Genomic DNA, 24,160 nt, shown 5'->3' with positions numbered 1-24,160 from the left:
TTGCTTGCTGACTGGGGAGAGACAGTTGTTTGCTAAATGGGAAAATTAATTTTTGGAGCTAGAAGAGAATCACTTTGGAGGCTACCTAATGCTCACTAAGATTTTCAGCTAGTGTCAGCCACAGGTTTGGTTTTAATTTACACTTTTTTTCCATTACCAGAAAGATATTAGAGAGGAAGATGACAAATTCACAATTTCCCAAAAAGCAATGACTACAAGGAGGCGGGAGGGCTGACTCCAGGTCCTCTCACAAGGAAATCTAGCACTTCACTGCTGCTGTAACTAGTACTGATGCTAGTAGTAAACATCAGGAGGTGCTTACTATGTGCTAAATTTCATGTACATAATCCAAGTAATCCCCAAAGTGACTGTGTGTTCCATGCTATTATTAACCTCATCACACAGATGAGGAAACTGAGGCTTAGAGAGGCAAATCACTTGCTAAAGGTCACCCAGCTTAACTCGGTTATAGAAAGCCACTCAATTTATAATAGGGAGGCCAAGACTTGGCCCAGATCTGACTGTCATCATACTGGCATTTCTTGCTATGGAACTGCCAACTGGGGAGCTGATTATTTTTAGTTCCTTCCCTGCAAATAAGGCCCAAAGTGGGATAGAGAAGAGCTTCCCACTTACTACTTTGAGGTTTGCCTTTTAAAGAAGAAATTTGAGGGCAGCGCATTATAGATTAGTCTTTACCCATTCCTAAAAGCCAAAAGAAAAGGGGGGGAAAAACCCAGCTTTAGATGGGTACAGACACACAAGCTTTCTCTAAATTCTGATATTAGGAATCCTATAAAATTCTAAGAACTATAACTGATAGTTACTTTAATGAAGTTACTTTAATGACAAGAGTTGGCAATATCTTTTTTTAATGCCTGGACTTTGGAAGTAGTTGTATGTGAGTAAACAAGCACATCATTAAAATATATATTGACTATAATTTTTTAAAATTTTCAAAATGTTTTAGTGAAAATCTAATAGAAAATTAATTTTCTCTGTATTATATCCATACATTTCAAGAACTTTTTTTGTTGTGTTAATCTTCATCTAAGGATATTTTTTCCACTGATTTTCAGAGAGTAGAAAGGAGGAAGAGAGAGAGGTGGGGGGAGAGAGTAAGAGATAAACATTGATGTGAGAAAGACACATCACACATTGACTGGTTGCCTCGCTCACACAACTCAGGTACATGCCCTTGACTGGGAATGGAGCCCCTTGACCCTTCTGTCCACAGACTGTCACTCTAACCACTGAACACACAGGCCAAGATCCTTCAAGTACTTTTGATTTACACTTATACAACTTATTTCTAAAATCAGGTCTTGCAATTAAAGCTAAATTTAATAGTTTCAATCAGTACTATGTGTGTGTGTGTGTTTTTTAATTTCAGAAAATGTGGTACACTAGACACAAGCATTAAGCAAGTACATTAATCAGCTCATGGGGGCTAACTTAAAAATAGACTTTACCTGAATGTATGTAAATTTGCCTCTTGTTCCTATCAAACTGGAAAAAAAAAATCTCTCCAACCACTGTCCGGTACCTCATGTACTAGTCCTTTAGGGAAGGTTTGTTTTTTTTTCTTTTCTCTAAATGCAATCATTTAATTTTAAAATAAAAACATTTTAAAATAAATTCTAATACCGCAGCTGCCGTTTTGGCAGTGGGACTGTCACACAGAGAGCTGGTGTTAAAAGATCAGATTAAGAGCCTTCAGTCCTGGCACCAGTGAGGCTCGCAGCCATGCAAGAGTGATTTTCCATGCCTCTGAAGAGACAGGAAATAGAATTCATCTTCCTCTAATAACCTGCCTCCTCGCCTCCCTCCAGATTACCGTCCATCTGGCCTCAGGGTAAAGGCAAGGAGTCTGATGCTCACAGAATGCCCAGAAGGAGAAAGAAGGTGGGCAATGTTCAGACACAAAACATCAGAAAGGACTGGATTGGTCAGGAACAAACATGTCTGTGGCCCACACATGAGAAGATATAAACACACCTTAAGAAACTAAAAAAAGATGAGCCAATTAATCCAAAGTAAGCAGAAGAAAAGATATACACAGCATTAGGATTTAGAAAACCATGACATAGGTCATTCATTACACATGAATCAAGCATTTCAACCAAGAAATGTCAAAGGTAGTGGTGAAATAAACAGTAAGTGATGAGATTATGATGCCTACCCTCGCACCTCACGCATAAAAGGAGCTGCCAGTATCACCCCCATGGCTTTCCTCTACAGGGTACAACTTCTCAGCCAATTAATTCCAGTCCAGTCTTGCTCAGCAACACTACCATTACACACTTTGCTCCTACTGGACCTGCTTACACAAACAACATAACTCATGTGGGAAAACCACCTACCGGTAAATCAGCTCCACCCACATCCCCAAGACCTCCTTCCACTTCTAAATAGAACACCACAGAGCCTGCAGAAATGCCATGGGAAGAAACTGTCTAGTGATAATATAGAGGTCTGTGCCTGCAGAGGTCTAACACCACCTCAGGGATAATTCAAACTTCTTCTGCCATGGGTTGTGTCACCTCAGCCTGGTTACAGCTCTGTGGGTTACGCAGTCTTCCCATTCTCTATAAAGCAGAGCTGCTCCAAGTCAGAAGAAACACACACTGGTCTGGAGTGAGCAAAGGGCACCCAGGCTTCCTAAAGGAATGCCTCCAGGCCCTTGACTCTCCTTCACCACCCCATCTCATCTAGTTATAAGCAAATCCCGAGTGGAAATAGGTAAATGGAGATACAGTGGGTGGTGGTTCTGTGGTAACAGCTAAAGGGGGAGAAAGACAAAACACCCTTTACTGTTTGTGATCCAGAAGAACATTTGAATTCAGGATTTTAACTTATGCCCAGGATTTGTGAATATGAGCACCAGAAAGGGATATATACCCAATGAAAGGCAGCCATGGTTACTCAAGTCTAACCCAGTTCAGACCAAATAAGAAGTCACAGAGAATCCACATCTCTGTAACATACATGCATCGCAAATACCCTCTGCACACTAACATCAGCAGATCGTGCCCACTGACAGGCAGGTGACAAACCACTCTCCTTCAAAGCAGGGACAGATACACTTAAAAGAACAGAAGGGTAGGAGGAAAGTCGCTCAGTACTTTCTATCCTACAATACATAGCTCTGTGACTGCAGGACATGCAGATATTTCATTAGTTAGCTTCTTCTCACAGCTTATCTTCCCTGAGCAATGAAGGATTCAGTAATACAAAATCAAAAAGTATTCCTTTCCAGCATGCTCACCTAAATTTCTAACTACCCAGAGCAAGCAAGCAAATGAACAACAAAAAAAGCCACATGGAAGCCACCGTGCACTAGAAATGCACCTCCTCATTCCAGCATGTGTACATCTGTGGACAGGTGGTGAGCAAGAGAGAGCGAGAGAGCTGCATGCCCCCCTTGCCTTGGCAATGCATGAAGTCCATGGCGTTCAGAACAGTGAGTCCACTGAGCCCATCTTGCATCTTTTCTCAAATGCACAGGCAATACAAAGACATCATGAGGTAACAATAGTAACTTTTCAAGAGCAGCTACACAAAAGTTACATTAGTTTGTGTTTACTACATAAAGTAGTTTCTATTTGATACCTCTTCTGACAACTCATTGCCCAGTGACACAAGTGTAGAACAAGCTTTTGTCTTCTGGGAAATTTTTTAAACTACCCTATTAGATGCCATTAAGACAAACAGTCATAATTCTGAGTAACACTACATTGTCCAATGACAGCAGATATTTTAACAACTGAATTTTCCTTCGCATATAAGAAACATTCCATTATATAAACACAATTATTTTCCACTGAATGTAAGAAAGGTGTAGAAGTTGGAATTTGAACACTGTACCTTAGAAATGTGTAATACAAACACCAAGAGGCCGACAAGGGCAAAGAGTCAGTCCCACAATCCCCCTTCTGCAAAACCACTAAAACGGCACCTTCTAGCCCAGTGCCTGAAACCAACTGCCTTACCTCTTGGGACAGGAAAGGAATGACTTGTGCACAGATAGCATTCAGCCTCTTGACAATCTCTGCCTGTAAAAAAAAAAAAAAAAAAAAAAAAAGGAAAGGAAAGCAATGAAGAGAACAGTCAGCTGGTTACAAATTCCCAAAATATTAACAAGATGATATTAATACACACTTTATATTCTGGCTGGTATACTTCATAAGGAAGAGGAAAACGCTCATCAGCTAGCCCACTAACGGGCAGCAATGACAACAGTGCCACATTAATAGCACAATTTATTAACCAGAATTCATCTTAAAAAGTCAACCTTCAAGAACCAGGACAACATAAAAAAATTTAATTTTCATAACTGGAAATCAGTTTCAAAAGCTTCAACAGGACCCTTATTCAATCTGATGTGGTTTTTCATAAAAACCCAAGTTTTTAGAATTTAGATAATAAATATACATTCTTCTCTATATCTCAACTTCTCTCAATTAGTACTCACTGGGATTTTATAATTAAGTCCCCAACCTCTCCCCAAAAATAGCACCCAACCAACCCCCAAAAGTTGATTAATTCATATCCTTAGCAATAAATTGTTGAAAAATGGCATGTTTTCTTTAACCATAAAAATTCCCAAGTGTATTAACCAAGATTTTCTGTGTGAAGAGGTTTAGAACATGCTAAAAGTCGTCATATACAAGCAATTTGTGTGTATATGGGAACTAACCTTGGGAACTAATCACAGCACTATATATCTGTAAAAGTCCCAATAATGTCAGATAACAGATTTTTCTCTAATAATTTTCTGGCACCGCTGGCTCCTAACTGCTCGCCTGCCTGCCTGATTACCCCTAACCACTCTGCCTGCCTGCCTCATCGCCGCTAACCACTCGCATGCCTGCCTCCCTGATCGCCCCTAACTGCTTGCCTGCCTCATCGCCCCAACCGCCTCTGCCTCAGCCCCCGCTGCCGAGGCTTCGTCTGGATGTCCGGAATGACGTCCAGAAAGTCATTCAGCTGTCCAGTCTAATTAGCATATTATGCTTTTATTATTATAGATGGCTCCTTATAGACTTTGGCATGTGACAGGTAAACACATTTCTTTTATATACATAAAAATAAAATAGCTTATATTTTACTGATGAGGTGGGCAAAAGGAGAGGAGTACTGAAAGGCAGATAACATAAAGCAATTACTATTTTTCAAACATTCTTAAAATAAATTCCATCAGGGTCAGTTCCTCATTTTTTAAAAGAACAAAATGCTCTCTTTCTTACTAAGTCATTACCAGAATGATAGCGACACGCCTTGTGCATTCTAGGTTTCCTTCTCTCATCAGCAGCCCTTGACTTGATAGCAAAGCATCTTTTAAATGCCAGCACCTTACAAACTTTGCCAGCCAGGAGAAAACACAAACTAACCAAGTTCCAAACCTAAATTTTCCATTCCAATTCTGCCTTCCTAACAGGATGGACAAAAACCCAACACCAACAAGCATCAGTGAATAAGGACCCAACTGTGCTGACCTGATTTAATTTATGGCACTTGCCCCATGGAGCATTTAGCTATCCTTTAAGAATGCTTAAACCACCATGAAAAGCTGCAATGGGAATCACCAAATCACTCTCCACCTGGACGAACATACCACAGTGGTTATGGGGTGAAATTCCAGTGTGAGCTGAGAAAAGAGAGTAGCATTCACCAGACTAAAAGCACGGTGTCTCAAAGGCATTTGGTTGTTAAGCTTTCTGTAACGAGAGGTGGAGGGAGAGAGTATAAAAGATAATGAGACACTTTGGGGCAGACCAAACTGATAATTCTAATGCTTGGAACCATCTGCCAGGCATATTTTCCTCATTATGTTGTTTACATAAATAAAATAGTCCCTTGCTAGGAGAGTTGAAAAATGTGTGGGCACATAAGAAAACTGAGTTCTTTAGTTTGCCTATAGGCAATAAAAACTACTCTAAGGAAACTTAGCTGGCAAAACAAAGACCAAGAGGTATTTATCTGGCTTCTTTAACTTTGGACCTAGGCTATTTCAAGTCTAAACAAATATGGAAAAAAGTCTGTATTTTCTTTAAAATAGTAGAAAAGTCGTTTTATTGGTTCATATATGTTAACATGCACACCTAACAGAAAAAGCAGAGGGGGCGACCTCCCAAACATTTTCTTTAAAGGCCTCCTTTTGTTTAAAAGACTTCTTAATTTCTTTGAGTTGTCATGCCAATGGATTTTCATGGTCAGGCTAATTGGCAGTAGGGGGGTGGGATGTGTGTGTGATTTCATAAAATTAAGCCAGTCATTCTTCACTTTGAAAGCTAAAGTTGCCTCGGAAACACTGCTGCTTCCATGGTCATCTAATTTTGCTTCTTTTGTCCCATAGGATCCAGCTTTAGGGAGGCATCATTTATTTACAGGCCTTTCCACTGGGCTTCAGTGATCAGCCAATAATACTGCGGACACACACTTCTAATGGCCTATGTTTTGAAACTGAGTCTAATCTAATGGCGTGAGGTCCAAACTCCTTTTCCAGCACAGCCATTAAGGGATGTAGGTTATTGCTGTTGTCACCATTGATATTTGTCATTGTAATGTAATTAGGGCCCTAAAATGATGCATTACAGCCCTTGGCATAGCTTCTATTAAAATCTTTTCTTCTGCTCACTGAACTGCGACCTGCTTTCTGATGAATAACAGACAGCTAGCTTTAGGGTAAGGAGCAGATTCATCAAAGAAGTATTTTTCAGCTTTGGGGAAAGAGAGGGGGAAAATAGGCAACCTAGGAGGAAAAGCACTAGGGGAGAAAAAGCCACAATACACATTTGAATTTCATCTGACCACTTGAAATTCTGATTGCATCTGATGAATCTTGCTTAGACAATATATTCCCAGTCTTTGAATCACATGGTTAATCAGGGTTCTAATCTGCTATCCATCAGCCTAGGCCAGCTCTGTAGCTTCCAATCAAATTTATAGGTGATGTGGCTCATGCATCCCTGAGCAAGTACATTCACAGATAGCCCATTTAAACAGGCAGAGATTGTGAAATACTGCTGTTAGGATTACTGGATGTTATCATGGTATTTGATGCTTTATGGACACCGCTAACTATTGCCTTCAGTTGCCCATGACATACCAAAATAGCATTAACGGCCCCAATAAAAGAACAATTGTTCATGTCAATATATAACAAAAAGATTGTTTTTGCAGCCATAGTTTGTCAAATAGATTAACAATTTTTGACACTTCTATTATGTCTTCCTCTATCATCAAGATATTCATTAAAAAATACTAGTTACGCCGAAACCGGTTTGGCTCAGTGGATAGAGCGTCGGCTTTCGACTGAAAGGTCCCAGGTTCGATTCCGGTCAAGGTCATGTACCTGGGTTGCAGGCACATCCCCAGTAGGAGATGTGCAGGAGGCAGCTGATCGATGTTTCTCTCTCATCGATGTTTCTAACTCTCTATCTCTCTCCCTTCCTCTCTGTAAAAAATCAATAAAATATAGTTTAAAAAAAACAAAAACACTAGTTGCACATATTTTCCCACCCTCAACTATCATTCTATTTCTCTCTTCTATAATTTCCCAGCTTTATTCCATCCCTCCAATAAAGAGGCAATAAAATTGATAACCATCTCTAATTAAAAAAAAAAGTTTGAGCTAAATATTTTAGAAAAAAGTTAACTTTAAAAAAGGCATGCTATGAAAATCCTTTACCTATGCACTCCATACCTGGCACATGAATGCTGACAAGCTAACTCCAAAGTGGTGATGGCCAGTGGACTAGTAGCATAACCAGTCAGTAATGAAACAGAAAAATGCTGAGAACCTTTTATCCCTTTCATCTTCACACTCCAATTCAAGAATCATTGAAAATTATTAACTACCATGCAACATGGAAAAGCAATGCCATGCACTGAAAAGAATGTCACTATTCAATCACTAGATTACAAAGCAACAAATACTAAAGCACACAGTATCAGAAACATATTTTCTTTACCATATATAACAAATTACATTAGTCATTTAAGTAAGACAAAAAATTGGTTAAGGCTATGCTTAAATTGAATTGCAATCTCTCAAATAGTTCAAATACAATAAATCTAAATTTTATTTATATTATTTCCGCCTACATAATATCCTTTAAAAAAGTTAAACTAATTTTATTTTAACCACATAATAAACTTGAAAGTACAGATGACTTTATTTCAGTAACCAAAGAGTCATATCAAAATCAATCATTTTAAAATTTTTCTTAGAATTTTTAGCCTCTCATTGAAATAGGAAAAACACTATTACATATTATTGAAATAAAACAGAATAACAAAACATTAGAAAACCATTTTAGCAGCCAACCAGAAAAAAATTAAAAAAGAACAAAAAATATCTAAACAATTATAGTTTCAGAAAAACATGCTTTAATAACATCTCATGAATAATGTTTTCTACAGCAGTTTCTTTGCCAAAATTTTTTTCCGAAGATGAATCTATTTATTTTATTATGTGCTTATCAAGAACATAACAACCACTATGTATAAACATTTTTTTTTAAAGTGAAGAATAATTCCTTCTTATTCTGTCTGAAATCTGTTTTGGAATAAGTACAAATAAATCTTGCAATTCTCTCCTTCACCCTCCCTTTACCACTACAGAATCAAAGGCTATAATTTTAATTCAATCAGAAAATTATCTCGATTTGCTCATCAACCTACTCCAAATTTTCTGAGAAACAGTACAACTTTTGGAACTGATTTTGCCTGCCTCTAGATTTAAAAAGAAAAAAATCAGAGAACTAATGAGAAATTATTCCCAACTTAATAAAAATCCATACTAACTGTAATGAAAATATTCAAGTAGTACTATTGCTCTACACCAGTGGTTCTCAACCTTCCTAATGCTGCGACCCTTTAATACAGTTCCTCATGTTGTGGTGACCCCCAACCATAAAATTACTTTCGTTGCTACTTCATAACTGTAATTTTGCTACTATTATGAATCGTAATGTAAATATCTGATATGCAGGATGTATTTTCATTGTTACAAATTGAACATAATTAAAGCATAGTGATTAATCACTAAAACAATATGTAATTATATATGTGTTTTCCGATGGTCTTCCAGTGGTCCGCAAACTGCAGCTAGGCAAACCGCGGCTCGCAAGCCACATGCGGCTCTTTGGCCCCTTGATTGTGGCTCTTCCACAAAATATCGACTTCTGCGCATGGGCCACGAAGTTTCAATCGCACTATACATGCGTGCCCACACGTGGTATTTTGTGGAAGAGCCACACTCAAAGGGCCAAAGAGCCGCATGTGTCTCGCGAGCCGTGGTTTGCCGACCACGGTTAGGCGACCCCTGTGAAAGGGTCGTTCGACCCCCAAAGGGGTTGTGACCCACGCGTTGAGAACCACTGCTCTACATTGACAACTCAGATTTTATCTTATCAAAATTCAACTTTACAAAAGATCTAAGAACATGTAACGGATAACACAAATTTTATGTGTTTTTTGTTTCGTTTTGTTTTAAAAGCCAGACTGGAATAAGGCTTAGAAATTTAGATCAAAATATTGTCAGCATACTTCAAGTGATTACTTTATATTACTAATAAAGCAATAAAATGAAGTAATAACATATTAACAATCAATTTAATAGGACATCTATCAGTTCCCTAAAGGACTGATTCAAACTACCAACACTTTTTTTTACCAAGTATATTTCTCTTAGTACCAAGAAGAAAGTGGTGCTAAGGAGTGCTCATTTAGAATTGAAAGTGCCAATGTTCAACCATATTTTTACCCCTAACCCCAGAAGTTTAACTAAAGCAATCTTCTTTGTGTTTTGAACTCGATTTTCCTGGGTGCTCCATGTGCACAGTTCAGCTAACTGCACACACTGAAGTACTCCATTTGTTTGTCCTAAGAAGACATAGGAGTGCTACAGTAGGAATATGCAAGACAATGTCTTTCCCGGAGTTATCACAGTATACCTGCATTTCGTGAAACTATTCCCATCTGTCCTCAAAGGTGAAGTAATATTTTACTAAAGCATTTTTGCAATTGTTAGAAAAAAGGGCCCCTATCTCTCACCCCTTAAGCTTTTAAAAGGCCTTTAAGGGAAATCCCAGATACCCGTATTTGACTATTATTTTATCTACATCTTCATGGCTCTGGTTATTGTAGTTAAATACTGTTTCAAATGTTAAGAGTGATATAGTATCAAGGCTGAGAATGATTGATGATCACTGTGCCTGATATCCAGTTACTCCTAAAAGGTCAAATCATTTCAGTTCTCAAGTCTAAATAACACTGTAACCAATGTAATCACTGTTATACTCAGCTCTACCACAGAGGTGGGGCAGGGAAAATGGAAAAAAGGTGGGAGAGAAAAGTGGGATATCAGGAGTAGGGAAAGAAAATGTTTTTCTCTAATGAGCTTAACTTCAGCCTTCAGGGAACAAGGTGTGTTTGGTCACAGACCCAGATTATTCTGTACTAAAACACCCACACCCAAGTTGTGCAAATGCTCATTTACTCAGTACTCCTGGGCCAGCAAGCACTACCAGCTACTTTTTGATGTCTCTTCTTCTCGCCCTCTATCTCAGAATCTCTCTCTCTCTGAATCTCAATCTCCTGCTCTCTCTCTTTTCCCCCTACTATTTCCTACTGACATAAATGCATAGGGGCCTTTGAATGCTGATGCACGATTAAGCAGTATGTAATTAACCATAGTGGAGGGGACAAATATTCCTGTGCCCATCATAGGTAAAGATCATTCACTGTATTTTTCCCCCACATGATGTATATGAATAAAATGTATGTGATAAAATGCCTAAAAGACAAAGGAACTTTGGATACTAGAATAAAACCAAAAAGAAAAACACTAGCTTCTTACCAAGTTCTCATCAAACATAGCTATAACCAGGGAAACAATAAGACACCTTCTATACACTGAGAAATATGCTGTATTTCTCACCCACAGGTGAGGCCAAAGACTTTGTCTCTTTTTTTCTTATTTATCTCCATTTCTCAACAAAACTTCATCAACATCCAAACCCCTCAACACTTCCTTTCCTCTTCTCCGTTCAATTCTAGCCTCTATTGCCCTTCCTCCTCCCAAGCATATATAATTTCAACTCTCTGAGGCCATCACTGCGCCAAGTTACCCTTCCATCCCCTTGGATTATGTTCTTGCCTTGATAAATAGCCAGCTCTTACTAAAACAAAAGTGTTGCTCTTCTGCTGTTTGCACTTGCCAAATAATACCATTACCAACCCGGTCCAGGCACAGCAGACAAGTGACTCCGCAGATAGAGCACAAAGGGGGAGAAGCAAAGGTGTGACCCCGGCTTCAAAAAAGACAGGTGTGGACAGCGCACTGCAAGGTTGAAGGAGGGCCCCTCGTCTGACCTGCCTTCCCCTGATCTTCCCAGGGCTGGTCCCAACTCATCAGTTAAGTCTTAGCCCACAGGACACCTCCTCAGACATCCTCACTCACCCTCCTCTATGACTCCTCACACTCATCCCACTCACTCTGCCTATTACAGTCTTTTCTTCACAGCATTTGTAATCATCTGAAATTAGCTAACATGTTTTTGTTTTCATGAACTAAAGAGTAGTACTTCAACAACTTTAATGTGCACACTAATCACATGGGAATCTTGTTCAAATCCAGCCTGGAGTGGGACCTGAGAGTCTATACTTCTAACAACCCTCAGGTGACATGATGCTGTGGGGTCCACAGACCACACCCCAAGAAGCAAGGCTCCAAAGAATTGCCTGGTATGTAGAAGACACTCAATAACACTAATTGAATGAACAGAAGTAACTGCAGCTCAGGTTAGGTTGCAAGCTCCGGAAATCTTTGCAAGCATGCTGAAATTGGGAAAGTTAGAGCAAGACCTGCTTTAGAGTCTGATTTGGTTTGTTAACCTTCCTCACACACACCTTTTCTGGCATTTAGGATGCCAAGCAACTCAAAAATAATAAGTGATCATAGTGGACCCCCAAAGGAAATACTAATTCATTTAAGACAATTCCTCACCGATAAGTAAATGATTAAAGTTCCATTCTGAAATCTTTGCAGGACATGTTTTAAAAGACTATTTTAGAAATGCAATAAAGGAGATGCCACTTAACCTCCCTCCTGAAATAACTCACACCAGACTGCCATCACTTGATTCACTGGAATTAGGGTAACCGTTAAGACAGCACAATGGATGGGCACCTTGTGTGCTGAGTCACAATAATCTCCACAATGATATCTCCAGAGTGAACCAGGGGGATGAATCCAAGAGCCCCCCCAAAAAAGGCCCTACCCAGGCACCAACATCCCTGGTGTCACAGGAAATAAAAGAGTGGTTCCAGATACACTCAGCACCTGGAGAGTCAGAAACAGGTGTAGGAAGCCAGGGACACAGCTATAGCATGAGGACTTCTAGAGAGAACATGCCATGGGAATTCCTTCCAAACAAAGCCCAGGAATGCCGCAGCTCCACATGAATGGGATTCCAAGTATGGATTCGGGTACACAAAGACCCTACCCACTGGCCCTGACAAACCTGTTGAAATACTCTCACTGTAGAGAGTTCTAATAATTAGAAGTTTTTACTTAGAACCTACTAGTTCCTTGCCTGTTTTTTTTTTTTGTCATTGATACTGGGTGTCCTACACAAAAGCCCACTATTGCTCACTGATTCCTCACCTAAACTCTTATAATGTCTCACATAGGTGTGACCCCTGGTACTCTGGTTAAAAAATTAAGAGAGAAAAAATAACTCCCATCCCATAGACCAGTGATGGCGAACCTATGACATGCGTGTCAGAGGTGACACGCAAACTCATTTTTTGGTTGATTTTTCTTTGTTAAATGGCATTTAAATATATAAAATAAATATCAAAAATATAAGTCTTTGTTTTACTATGGTTGCAAATATCAAAAAATTTCTATATGTGACGCGGCGCCAGAGTTAAGTTAGGGTTTTTCAAAATGCTGACACGCCGAGCTCAAAAGGTTCGCCATCACTGCCACAGACCAAGAACTCTCTATAATCAGAAAAGTAATAGTATTCTCTCTACAATCAGACTCATATCTATTTTTCCTTGTCTTCTTTGTTTTAATACTTTACTAGGCAGGTTGAGAAAATTAAAGGTATTGAAAACTACTGTCATCTATATTTGCTCCTGTATTCCTATTGCTTTTAAAAATGTATTTCAAGCTTTTAATTAAATTGTGCAGGCAGTTTAAAATATTTAAACATATGTACATTAGTAAAAGCCAAAAACATGAAGGTATTGCTTTCTGTTCATTCAAATATTTATTAAGCACCTACTATCTATCAGGCCTATTTTAGGGGATGAATGGAGACACAAGGGTGAACAAGACAAATAAGTTCCTGCTGTCATGGAGTTCACATCACAGAGCGGGAGACAGAAGCAAACATATAAGTATGTAAAGAAGAATTACAGATGCTGAAAAATGCTGAGAGAGAAGCCTGAGGCAGGGGGTAGTACAGTTTAGATACAATCAAGGAAAGACAAATAAAAAAGTGACTTAAAAGCTGAGATGTGGCTGGGTACAGCATGGCCCAAAGCAGATTCTAGACTAAGTTTAGCAGATGTCATTAACAGGTATCACATACATAAAGAGCTCTCTGATCAGATTACTTCACAGAGGTTAAACCGGTTTCTTTCTTGTTGAACATCTCAGAGCCTCTTACTTGATAATGTTATAAATCTCTAGAAAGGAGTACATAAAATGCAGTCCTAATCAAACTTCTTTGACTATAAAATCCTTTCTTCTCAAAGCTCTTATAGGAGATTATATTTTGTGGGCAACACTGAGTCAGTCAATGGTCTCCAGCCCTGGCTTTACACTAGCATTACAAGTGGATCTTTCACAAACACCAACACACAGGCTTCACCCCAGACCAATGAACTCACACTCTCAGAGGGTAGAACCCACCTGCTAGTATTTTATTTTAAAGCTCCTGGGGTGATTCTAATGTACAGGCCAAGATTGAAAACCATTAAGCCAGAGCACAGGATGCATGCAATAAAAAACCAAGTGGAAAATAAGGACAGAAAGGGTTCACTGGGGTCAGACTGTGGAAGGTCTTGAATGCCACACTAAAGAGCTTGAACTTTATTTGGAAGGCAGCAAGGACCTATCAAGGACAATTCCTAGGAAAGCTGTGATAAATACCAGACAGGAGGTTAAGACACTCCAGTGCATTTCTGCCCTGCACACCCCTTTCTTGCCACTGATTATATTTAAGTGGCTGTGGAAGGCAGAAAAGATTTATAACCACAAAACATACCAAAAGAGGAAAGATGGAGGATGAAAGATAATTTCAGAATAGAAACATTATGAATTCCCATAACACCACAGACTTAGAAAATTCAACAAGATGCTTTCAGATACCGGCTCATTCATTCACTCTTACCCTAAGCTAGCAGCTACGGTAGAAACAGCAGTGAATGCCCAATCGATCTGGGCCTTGAAGTGTTTATAATCGAGTGAACCAGACGAACAAATGGAAATAAGCACAGTAACAGACATCATGTGGTATCAAGGTGGTACACAGAGGAGCCCTAGAAACGCAAGTGTGAGGATGGCAGAAACCCCTTCTGGCTGAAGTCATTACAGTGGCTTTGGGGAGAGAGCAACATGTAATCCATATCAATTCCGGTTTTCAGCAGTTGTCTACAATACTGTCAGGCCAGTGTAACAGTCTGAGAAAAAGAGTAGGTGAACAAGAAAGATTTATAGAGCTCATAATCTAGCAAATGAGACAGACATTTAAGTAAAATGTAGGGTAGTTTTAAATGCTTAACAGGGGACTGTTTCCCTGAGTAACTGATGGTGAAGTGCGTCTGCTAGACAAAGAAGAGCAGGGAAAGGGGAAAACATTCCAAAAAGTGAATGGACAAATTGTCCAAATTCATTCAAATTGGACACATGGGACCAAGTGAAAGGGAACAGGTGGCACAGAATGAGGCTGGAAAAGCAGATCCAGCAGAGCCTAGTGTACCAGGATTATCTCCACCAAGGTTAGACCAGGTAGGCGATGAGAGCATTACTCATGATGAGAGTCATCTTAATTATGGTGTCTAAGGGTGCTAGTCATCATCGTCGCCATCATCACCATCATCCTAAAATTCATGGAAAGCTCCTTAAACTCAGAACAATTTTAAGAGGATTACTGCTGTCCCATTTTAAAGATCAAACCAAGGAAGTGTCAAGTGTTAACTCACCATGATCAGACAGCAGGAGAGAAGTAAACAAATGGAGGAGTAACTGGGAGTAGATTTCAAGAAACCAGATGATGGCCTGTGTGCAGCTAAAGAGTGAGAGGGAAAAGCAATCCTCACCTGCCTCTGGACTTCTGGCTTGAGAAATTGGGTGGATGCTGCTGGCATTTCCTGAGATAGAGATCACTGGACCAAGAGCAGGCTTGTGCAGGAGGATGTCTTTTTAGGACATGCTGTGTTTAAGTACCCATGAATTCTCAAAGTTACATATAATGGTCTCAGAAGAGACATCCAGGCTATTGAAAAAATTTGGTGAGCCATCTACTTAGCAGCATGGACAAGATCACCTATGTAATGGGTAAAAGGAGCAGAGAAGAGCAGAGGCAAGTTGGAGATACTAGCTGGATTTCCAGTAGAGAGGGCCCCCAAATAACAACCCAGTGTGAATAGATAGAGAAGTGTACCCTGAGCTCCTGCAGCCCAGATAAAGGAGCAGAGAGGCAAAGGCTGCAGATGCAGTGATTAGCCAGAGGCTGGTGAGGAAAGGAGACATGCTGCGCAGGGAGACAAGCAACAATGAAAGTAAGAAGTCCATGATTCCAATGTGTGAAGCCTGGATATGGTGCTACTGTTCATTAAAATAGGAAGTCACAAGGCTGATTTCAAGGTTTGCTTTGGGGGACAGTAATGGAAAGGCAAGGGAAAAATCCAGATTCGAGTGATAAAACAATTTGGAAAGCACACCACATATTGTGAACAATACAACTGTGAAGTCAATTCCCATGTTGACCCTAATTACTAATCCAGCTGAACTATACTCTAAGCCAGCGGTTCTCAACCTGTGGGTCGCGACCCCTTTGGCGGTTGAACGACCCTTTCACAGGGGTCTCCTAAGACCATACTGCATATCAGGTATTTACATTACGATTCATAACAGTAGCAACATTACAGATACGAAGTAGCAACGAAAATAATTTTATGGTTGGGTCACAACATGAGGAACTGTATTCAAAGGGCCAGAAGGTTGAGAACCACTGCCTTAAAGTAAATAGTTCTGTTCTAAGACAGAACTGAGATTAGATAGTGCTACAAGTTGAGTAGCTGTATTGTTACCTATAGATTCAAACTTAGGGCTCTTCCTGTCTCTCAATTAAGAAGACATCCCCGGGGTGGGAGGTGGGGGAGCAGACCCCCTGGCACAGTAACAGAGGACAGTAGGTCAGTGCCTCCAGACTGATTGAAAAGAGAAGTGAGGTCACAGGCCTAGTCCCAGAAAATTTGCTATTTCTCCACTTTCTTGAACTGTGACCCAGAAAAGACATTGTCAGTATTTATGTTTCGCTACTGGCAAAGAATCTCTCTTCCTCTTTTCTTGGCAAACAGATACTTGCCCTGGATGCAGTAAATTTTATATATAGTAGTAAAAAAGTAAAGACTATAAGGCTGGGGAGAGGGGGCAGAAGAGAGGTGGAGGGGAAGTCAGGCTGAATTTCAAAGCTTGCAATTTAAGACTATATAATAACAGTTGTGTGAGACCTATAGAAATATGTGCTTTCCATTGAGTAGATGGTAAAATGAAAAACAAAAATTGTTTAAGGCAAGCTATTCAGAATTCAGAAGTACTAAAAGAACTTAAAGGAGTTTTGCATTAACCAAAGCAAACTGTACTGTCTCTTACAGCTTCCTACTTGCAGAATCTGTGTAAATTGCCTTGACTATTTTGCACATGTCCCCACCACCTTGAACTGAATCATACCTTTAACCTAACTTGTCTTTAAACTTACCTTTTATTTTTTGGGTTACATCTCCCTTTATTTTACTAACTTTGACTTCAGTCTATTCCTAATTTATAAAAACAACCCTAATAAACCTCTATTGCAGTGCTACTGAAAGCAGTCAATCCCCAAATTGTTATCCATTGACAAGAAGATAATGGGCTTGTACTGGAATTAAATAAACTATTGTTTAATTCAGTTAGGTGCGTTTTTTAATTCTTTTTCTTTTCTTAATAAAGACATTCTTGATGAAGTAGTATATTGACTTACAGTCTGGCACAAGCTCCTTATCATATCACCCACCTTTAAAAAATAGTTCACAGACCTGCAGCAGCCTACAGTAGCACTGCTCTAGAGCAACACTTCTAAATCCTAAACTGCCTGGGACTTCAGAATAGGTGACAGGGATATCCCTTCAGGGCAACAAAACTCTCCAACACAGCCCTGATAAATGGTGCAGTACATGATCCCTGCGCTAGTTTATGCAGAAAAGGGAAGTGTTCAAAATTGTACTTAACTACTTAAAGGTAGGTGACAGCCTAAAAATCAGCTCTGCAGATATGCCAGCCAAGGTCTTCCCACTCATCAGGCTTCCTGCTAGTCTGTTGCTGTGCTACAACAAACAAAAATAAGGGACTACACAGTTCTAAACAGTATTTTCTTATTCCCAAATGACAGGGTTAAAGAAGAGCATGAAAAACATGACAGTACAAGGATGTTTGTGCTTCTACCACAACAAAATAAACTGCAAAACTGGAGTTTTGCCTGCTCTTTAAATTGCGTTTAATGTATTTTCTGCAGAGAATGTGCTCAAAGAGAAACCAAATTAAAATAAAATGTACTACTTCATGATTCTTTTTGCCCATTTAACTAAAATACAGCTCAGGAATTAGAAGGCACTACTATGGGTAGGGTAGCCACTCAAGGATAAAAAGAAGAGAGACAGAATTTGAAAGTGTAAGTAACTATTAGAGTAGGGTCTCAGTGAGCAGAGAAGGGAGAAATGGAAAGTACCCCTCTTCTAGGCAGTAGTGTGCCAACTCTTCAGCTGCCAGCTGGAGCTCAGGCAGGCTACCTAAAGCAAGGTACAGTACCATTAAAATTACTTGAATTGGCTGACTTATTCCAGAGATGCAACAAAGGTTATGCAGATACCACTCTATGTATATAGACATCCTAATCAGAGGTCTCATTCAAGCAGCACATGGATTCCCATGTACTATATAAATTAAACCATGGAAAAAAGAAATGACATAAATATGAAAGACATTTTGGAGATTTCTGGCTCCTTGCTATTCAAAATGTGGTCAGTGAACCAGCAGCATCTGGGCATTAGAAATGGAGAATATCAGGTACTACTCCAGGCCTGCAGAAATAATCTGACTTTAACATGATCCCCAGTGGCTTGTATGCACATTAAAGTTTGAGAAGCACTGCTCTAGTTCACTGGTTCTCAACCCTACTTTAGAATTACCTTGGAGCATTCAGAAAAATACTGATGCCCAGGTCCCAGGTTAGGGACCCAGGAACCAGCATTTTATAAAACACACTGATCGAGTCCTATTCCCTTGTTTTATGGCTATGGATAAGAAGCTGAGACTCAGAAAAGTTAAATGATTTACCAAGATTACAGGAAGTTACTGGCTGAATTAAGAGTAGATCCTAAAAAATATTTAGGATTGTGTTGCTCATAAAAAAATGTTGAAGCAACCATAGTTACCAATAAACCAAAATTAATTTTAAAGATCTAAGGTTTCATTTTACTATACATTATGTTGTACTTCTGTACTTTTTAAAGAAAGAAGGGTACATTATGCTTATTTTATGTACCACCCTTTGGAACTTAACCTATATTTTCCATAGAGGGTAAGGAGCATAATTTTCCATCTACTACAGCATTTAGGTCAGAGTAATAGAACCATGGGTGAGTCTTTTAATTTCTTTTGCTTTCTAAAATTTCTTTAATGTGAATACATTATTTTTTTCAGCAAAAAAAACAAAGCACTTCAAAACTACCTTTTAAAAGAAACCTCACTTTAACTTAGATTGAAAAGTCCAAAAAACAAGGACAAACACTGTGTTCTGATTATAAAAGTTTCCCAAAGCAGAGAACTGATACGTAACACACCTAAGGCAAGAAACTTCTGCCACAACTGCTGACCCTTTTGGTGGTTGATGATTATGCCATTACATTTAAATTGCCCATAAATTAGCACTAGATACATGGGCATGCGGTGGGAGGTGTGGGTGGAGTGAAGGAAATTAAAAGCTGCGGTCAGACTTGAAAAAAAAAATACCCCATAAAGCAACGTATGTTTCTCACAGTTGAAACAGACTGCACGACAGACAGCAAAACCACATTTCCGCATTTTTTTTTTTTTTTTTTTTGGAATGGATCTGTGGCTTCATGCCACCAAGCAATATTTTGGTTTACCAAAATGTACTCTTATGGCCTTTTTAATTTCATGTTTACTTAACTTTCCTTACCATCACTGCTGTTCTCACTCAACTACAGCAGCTTAAGACTAGCATCTAAAGGAGGGAAAGTCTAAAATACAGTTTAAAATGCCTTACATTAGGAAAAAAGGAAGAAAATTAACCACACACTTATAATTCACATTGACTAAAGTATCCATTGTCATTTTAGTATTTAACTCATACATAATGAACAATGAAAAGAATTATTTTTTTTAAATATAGTATGCCTCAAGAGAATTACAGACTTGGTCTCATGTTTACATGAAATTTCTCAACACAAAAAGGATAAGGAATCGCTGACCTGTTCACAGTTCTTAGCCAATAATATAAAAATTAAAAAAAAAAACAGATGACTGAGCAAGGAGTTTCCATAGCTAATGAATAATTTAGAGCAGCAGTCACCAACCTTTCAGACCTCATGGACCACTGGTTGGCAACCGCTGCTCCAAAGGTTTCCTTAAACCAGCAGTCGCCAACCTTTTGGACTTCATGGACCACCAGTGGGCCTCAGACCACCAGTTGGCAACCGCTGATTTAGAGCATCTTGTGTCTATTTCCAATGTTAAGAAAAAGTTTAAAAAGTAAAAGAAAGGAAAAAAAAAAGTAATTTTATATCTTTTATCCCATATACTAATCCTATATAATAAAATGGTAATATGCAAATTGACCAAACAACAGAACTACTGGAACACCTGTGGCCCCTTGCCCGGCCCCCACCCCGATCAGGTGCAGGGCCGGCCAGCAAACCCCTCACCCCGGCTAGACCCACCCACGGCCCCTCACCCCAGCCAGCCCACCAATTGCCCCCATCGGGGCAGGCCGACTAGACCCCACCAGTGCACGAATTTGTGCACCGGGCCTCTAGTATCTAGAGGCAGTGATCAAGCAAAATGAAGAAAAACACTCTCTCTCATACACTGACACAAAGGTAGAACACCTTTCTTAAAATCCTAAGTTTTTAAAACCACTGCCCACAGAGGGCTACCTGGCAAAGTCCACTATGGTCTGGGGTACAGAATAAAGGCACAAATACAGGTCTTGCTGAAAAAGAATCCGAGAGGTTCTTGGCAAGAGTACCGATTTGCCAGGAGATGAAGGGAAAGTGCTGATATGAAGACATTAATGAAGGTGAAAGAAGCAACAAACCCACTTTCATTCCCTCCTCATCTTTCTATCACGCCTTAGGCACCTCACCCGCTAGCATAACCAAGACCAAGTTCCCTTTTCTATTAATGGTACTCTGATTCTGCCAGTCTGCAGAGGTCACTGTCTTAAGCCTTTCTCTATGCATTTACACACTATCCAATGAGCTGTTGGGTAACTTGGGTTTCTCCTTTCCAGCCACATGTCACCTGCTCAACCCTGTCCCTCTCCAATATTTATTGAAGATTTGCTGTCAGATCCCAGGCTAGCTGCTGAGAATAAAGCAAATTAACCAAACAGACATGATCCTTCCCTACTGTCTGATTAATCTTCCCTTTGCTTTCCTTCAATAGCCCACTACTAGAGCTAGCATTCAAGGCCTATTATAAGGCATCCCAAACCTACCTTCTTACCGATTCTCTCCTATATCACCCAACAAGCTGGAAATGCTAACCACAGCCTGAATATGCACAGCAGTTTCCTTCCTTTGTGGCTTCCACTTGGAATCCTCCCCCTTTCCTTTCCTCCTGCCTAAGTGACTCTCTGCTCTGAGGTGCCACTAAAATGTCCCTATATCCTCCGTAACAGCATCCTTACTCACTCCTGAGCCAGAAAGACTTTTTCCTCTTTTGCCTATGTCACAACAGTGTCATCACCAAACTGCCTTGTACTGTTCACACTAGGCCAAATGCCACAAAAAAGACTGGACTCTCCATGGAGGCAAGAGCTCGACCTCCTAGCCCTCAAAGCACCCTGCACATAATATGAGGTCAAGTAACACTTGTTGAATGAATGATTAAAAGCCATCATTGTCTTTTTACCTTACATCTGAGGAGTCCAACACTCTCCCTTAACCAAGTATCTCTCTCAGTGAAGGAAGACTACAAGAACCTCATGAGGATTAAGTTCTTTTTCAGGTATAAGTCTTTAGGTTATAATCTTCTTTATCTTTGTAAGTCTAGTTCTAGGTATTTCAGTTTGAGAAGCTAAATATTTTCATTTAGAAAGATAATTTTGGAGATGAGCCTACAACACACAAAAACGACAAAAGCATAACCCCAAACTATAAACTGAATAACAAAGGAAGAGTGAAATTTAAATCTAATCTAGGAAAAGGCATGAACTCCATCTCACAATCCAACAAAGATTTCACCAATTTTCTTTTTCTGTATGCATCCTAAACTGATGCAAAATATCCTGAGTTTTTGCTTATAAGGGAATACTATTAGCTCCCTTAAATCTGGTTAAAGCAGGCATAACTATGGGCCTCCTTCTTAGGCCAGCTATATCGAGCATTTGGAAATGAGCTGCCATGTTAAAAAGCAAGGTTTTGTATGTGTGTTTTTTTTTAATATATTTTGATTTTTTACAGAGAGGAAGGGAGAGGGATAGAGAGTTAGAAACATCGATGAGAGAGTAACATCAATCAGCTGCCTCCTGCACACTCCCTACTGGGTATGTGCCCGCAACCAAGGTACATGCCCTTGACCGGAATCGAACCCGGGACCCTTGAGTCCACAGGCCGGCGCTCTATCCACTGAGCCAAACCGATTAGGGCTAAAAAAAAAAAAAAAAGCAAGGTTTTTGTACACAGATGTACTATGCCTGACCTAGACTCTCCTAAATCTCATGAATGTAAGAAAAAGCTTACAAGGAAGTAGAGCTGTCATCCCCACCTTCCTGGAACTTACATAAAAGAAAAGCTCACTGGAATTTTGCAGGACACAATTTCTCCATTTAAAAGTCCAAACAAGCATTGTGTCTTTCCCAACTTAGCCAAGAAAATGTTCAAGCAAGTAACTGTGGAATTACCACTACGCTTTTTATTGGCCATTTAAAGTGAACTATTATTTTTTGAGGTTAACCAAGGCAGGCATACTTAGACAGTTCTGTCCCCCCCAAAAAAAATCAAAAGCTTTTAAAATAGTTACCCACATTCATAGCACAGCACAACCGAATATGCAGGGGGGGAAGTCAGCCCAAGTAAAACTAAGGTTCACTGATCAGTGCCCACACATTCAAAAATAAAATGAACCCATGTTCCAGACTCACACGTTACTTAGAAAATCCAACATTCCATTTTGTTTATTTATTACAATGTGATCAGGGCCACACAGAGACAAGCACAATGCACTCTGACCTAACCATGAAGCCAAACATGTCAAACTCAAAAGTTAACACCAGGGGTCCTCAAACTACGGCCCGCGGGCCACATGCAAATACAAATATTGTATTTGTTCCCGTTTTGTTTTTTTACTTCAAAAGATATGTGCAGTGTGCATAGGAATTTGTTCATAGTTTTTTTTAAAACTATAGTCCGGCCCTCCAACGGTCTGAGGGACAGTGAACTGGCCCCGTTTAAAAAGTTTGAGGACCCCTGGTTAACATGGACCAAATAAACGAGGCGTGCGGCCCTCGGGCCACGAGTTTGACATGTTTGCATGAGTTAAGTGAAAGAGCAGAAGGACTATTTTGAGATCTGCCCTGATCCTCATATGGGACAGAACAGACCAAGGTGTCATGTTTATTTCTCAGGTGGCCCAGTCTATTATCTTTGTACTAAAAGCACTGGTATTATATATAAGTATGTCTTTTATTACATGTTTTACAATAACTGCTCTAGTTCTGCATCATCGTTACTTTAGTCTGAATGCCGGCCCTGAAAAAATCACTAAATTCTAACCATCTACTAATTGACTGTGGGACTTTTAACACCTGTCATCTTATTCATGTACATGAAGAGGAAAATCCTTTAGCAACATTATAATATGAATGAAAAAGTACCTAATAAAATATAAAGTACTATATCTATCTACTTATCTATTTATATACAGGGTAGGACAAGAGTAGGTTCTCTGCATGGAAAATAATACAATAATCCTATATAATAAAAAGCTAATATGCAAATAGACTAAATAGCAGAACAACCAAACCGGTCGCAATGATATGCGCTGACCACTAGGGGGCGCGCGCATGGAACATGACAGGCGTCGGCAGCAGGTGGCAGAGGGCACAACATGGTGGGCATCAGCCGCGGCAAGATGGTGTGGCAGGTGAGCAGGGGCGCGAAACCAAGGCAGGGTGCTGGTCACTGTCATTGGGGCGAGCTTCTGGCGGTTATGGAAAATTCTTTGCTCCAGCAGGCCACAGTCCCACCCTGCGCTTGCACTTGCTGCCAGCTCCGGAGCCACCATTCACACCTGCTTCCAGCACCTGGCACCACCCTGATCGTTCGGTGCCATCAGCGGGTGCAAGCGGCAGCTGCTGGCCCCAATTGCTTCTCAGGGCTTCTCCACCTCCTCCTGCTCCTGAGAGGCAACTGGGGCCAGCAGCCGCCTCTCACACCCACTGCCAGTGCTGGAGCCGCCACTCGCACCTGCTGCCAGCACTTGGCGCCACCAGCGGGTGCAAGCGGCGGTTGCCAGCCCCAATCGTCCCTGAGGGCTCCTCCACCTCCCCCTGCTCCTGAGGGGCTATCAGGGCAGCAGCCGCTGCTTGCACCCGCTGACGGTGCCGGCCCCACTCGCACCCGCTGCTGG

At 40.1% G+C, this 24,160-nt stretch overlaps 1 protein-coding gene across 15 annotated transcripts in view; it reads right to left on the bottom strand.

The window, feature by feature from the left end:
• Positions 1 to 24,160, bottom strand: part of TLE4 (TLE family member 4, transcriptional corepressor) — a 146,977-nt gene that overhangs the window by 107,821 nt on the left and 14,996 nt on the right. For 11 of the 15 annotated variants that reach the window (XM_059656994.1, XM_059656992.1, XM_059656981.1 and 8 more), the window contains exon 5: positions 3,993 to 4,055. The exons of the other annotated variants lie outside the window; for them this stretch is intronic. In XM_059656994.1, coding sequence (XP_059512977.1) covers positions 3,993 to 4,055 — 63 coding nt within the window. The remainder of the gene's footprint in view (positions 1 to 3,992; positions 4,056 to 24,160) is intronic. 15 annotated transcript variants of the gene reach the window in all.

The sequence above is a fragment of the Myotis daubentonii genome, chromosome 11, assembly GCF_963259705.1.
Source record: "Myotis daubentonii chromosome 11, mMyoDau2.1, whole genome shotgun sequence".
In the NCBI taxonomy this organism is placed as follows: Eukaryota; Metazoa; Chordata; class Mammalia; order Chiroptera; family Vespertilionidae; genus Myotis; species Myotis daubentonii.
The sequence above is the reverse complement of the archived record's forward strand: the minus strand, read 5'-3'. Positions and strand labels throughout refer to the sequence as shown.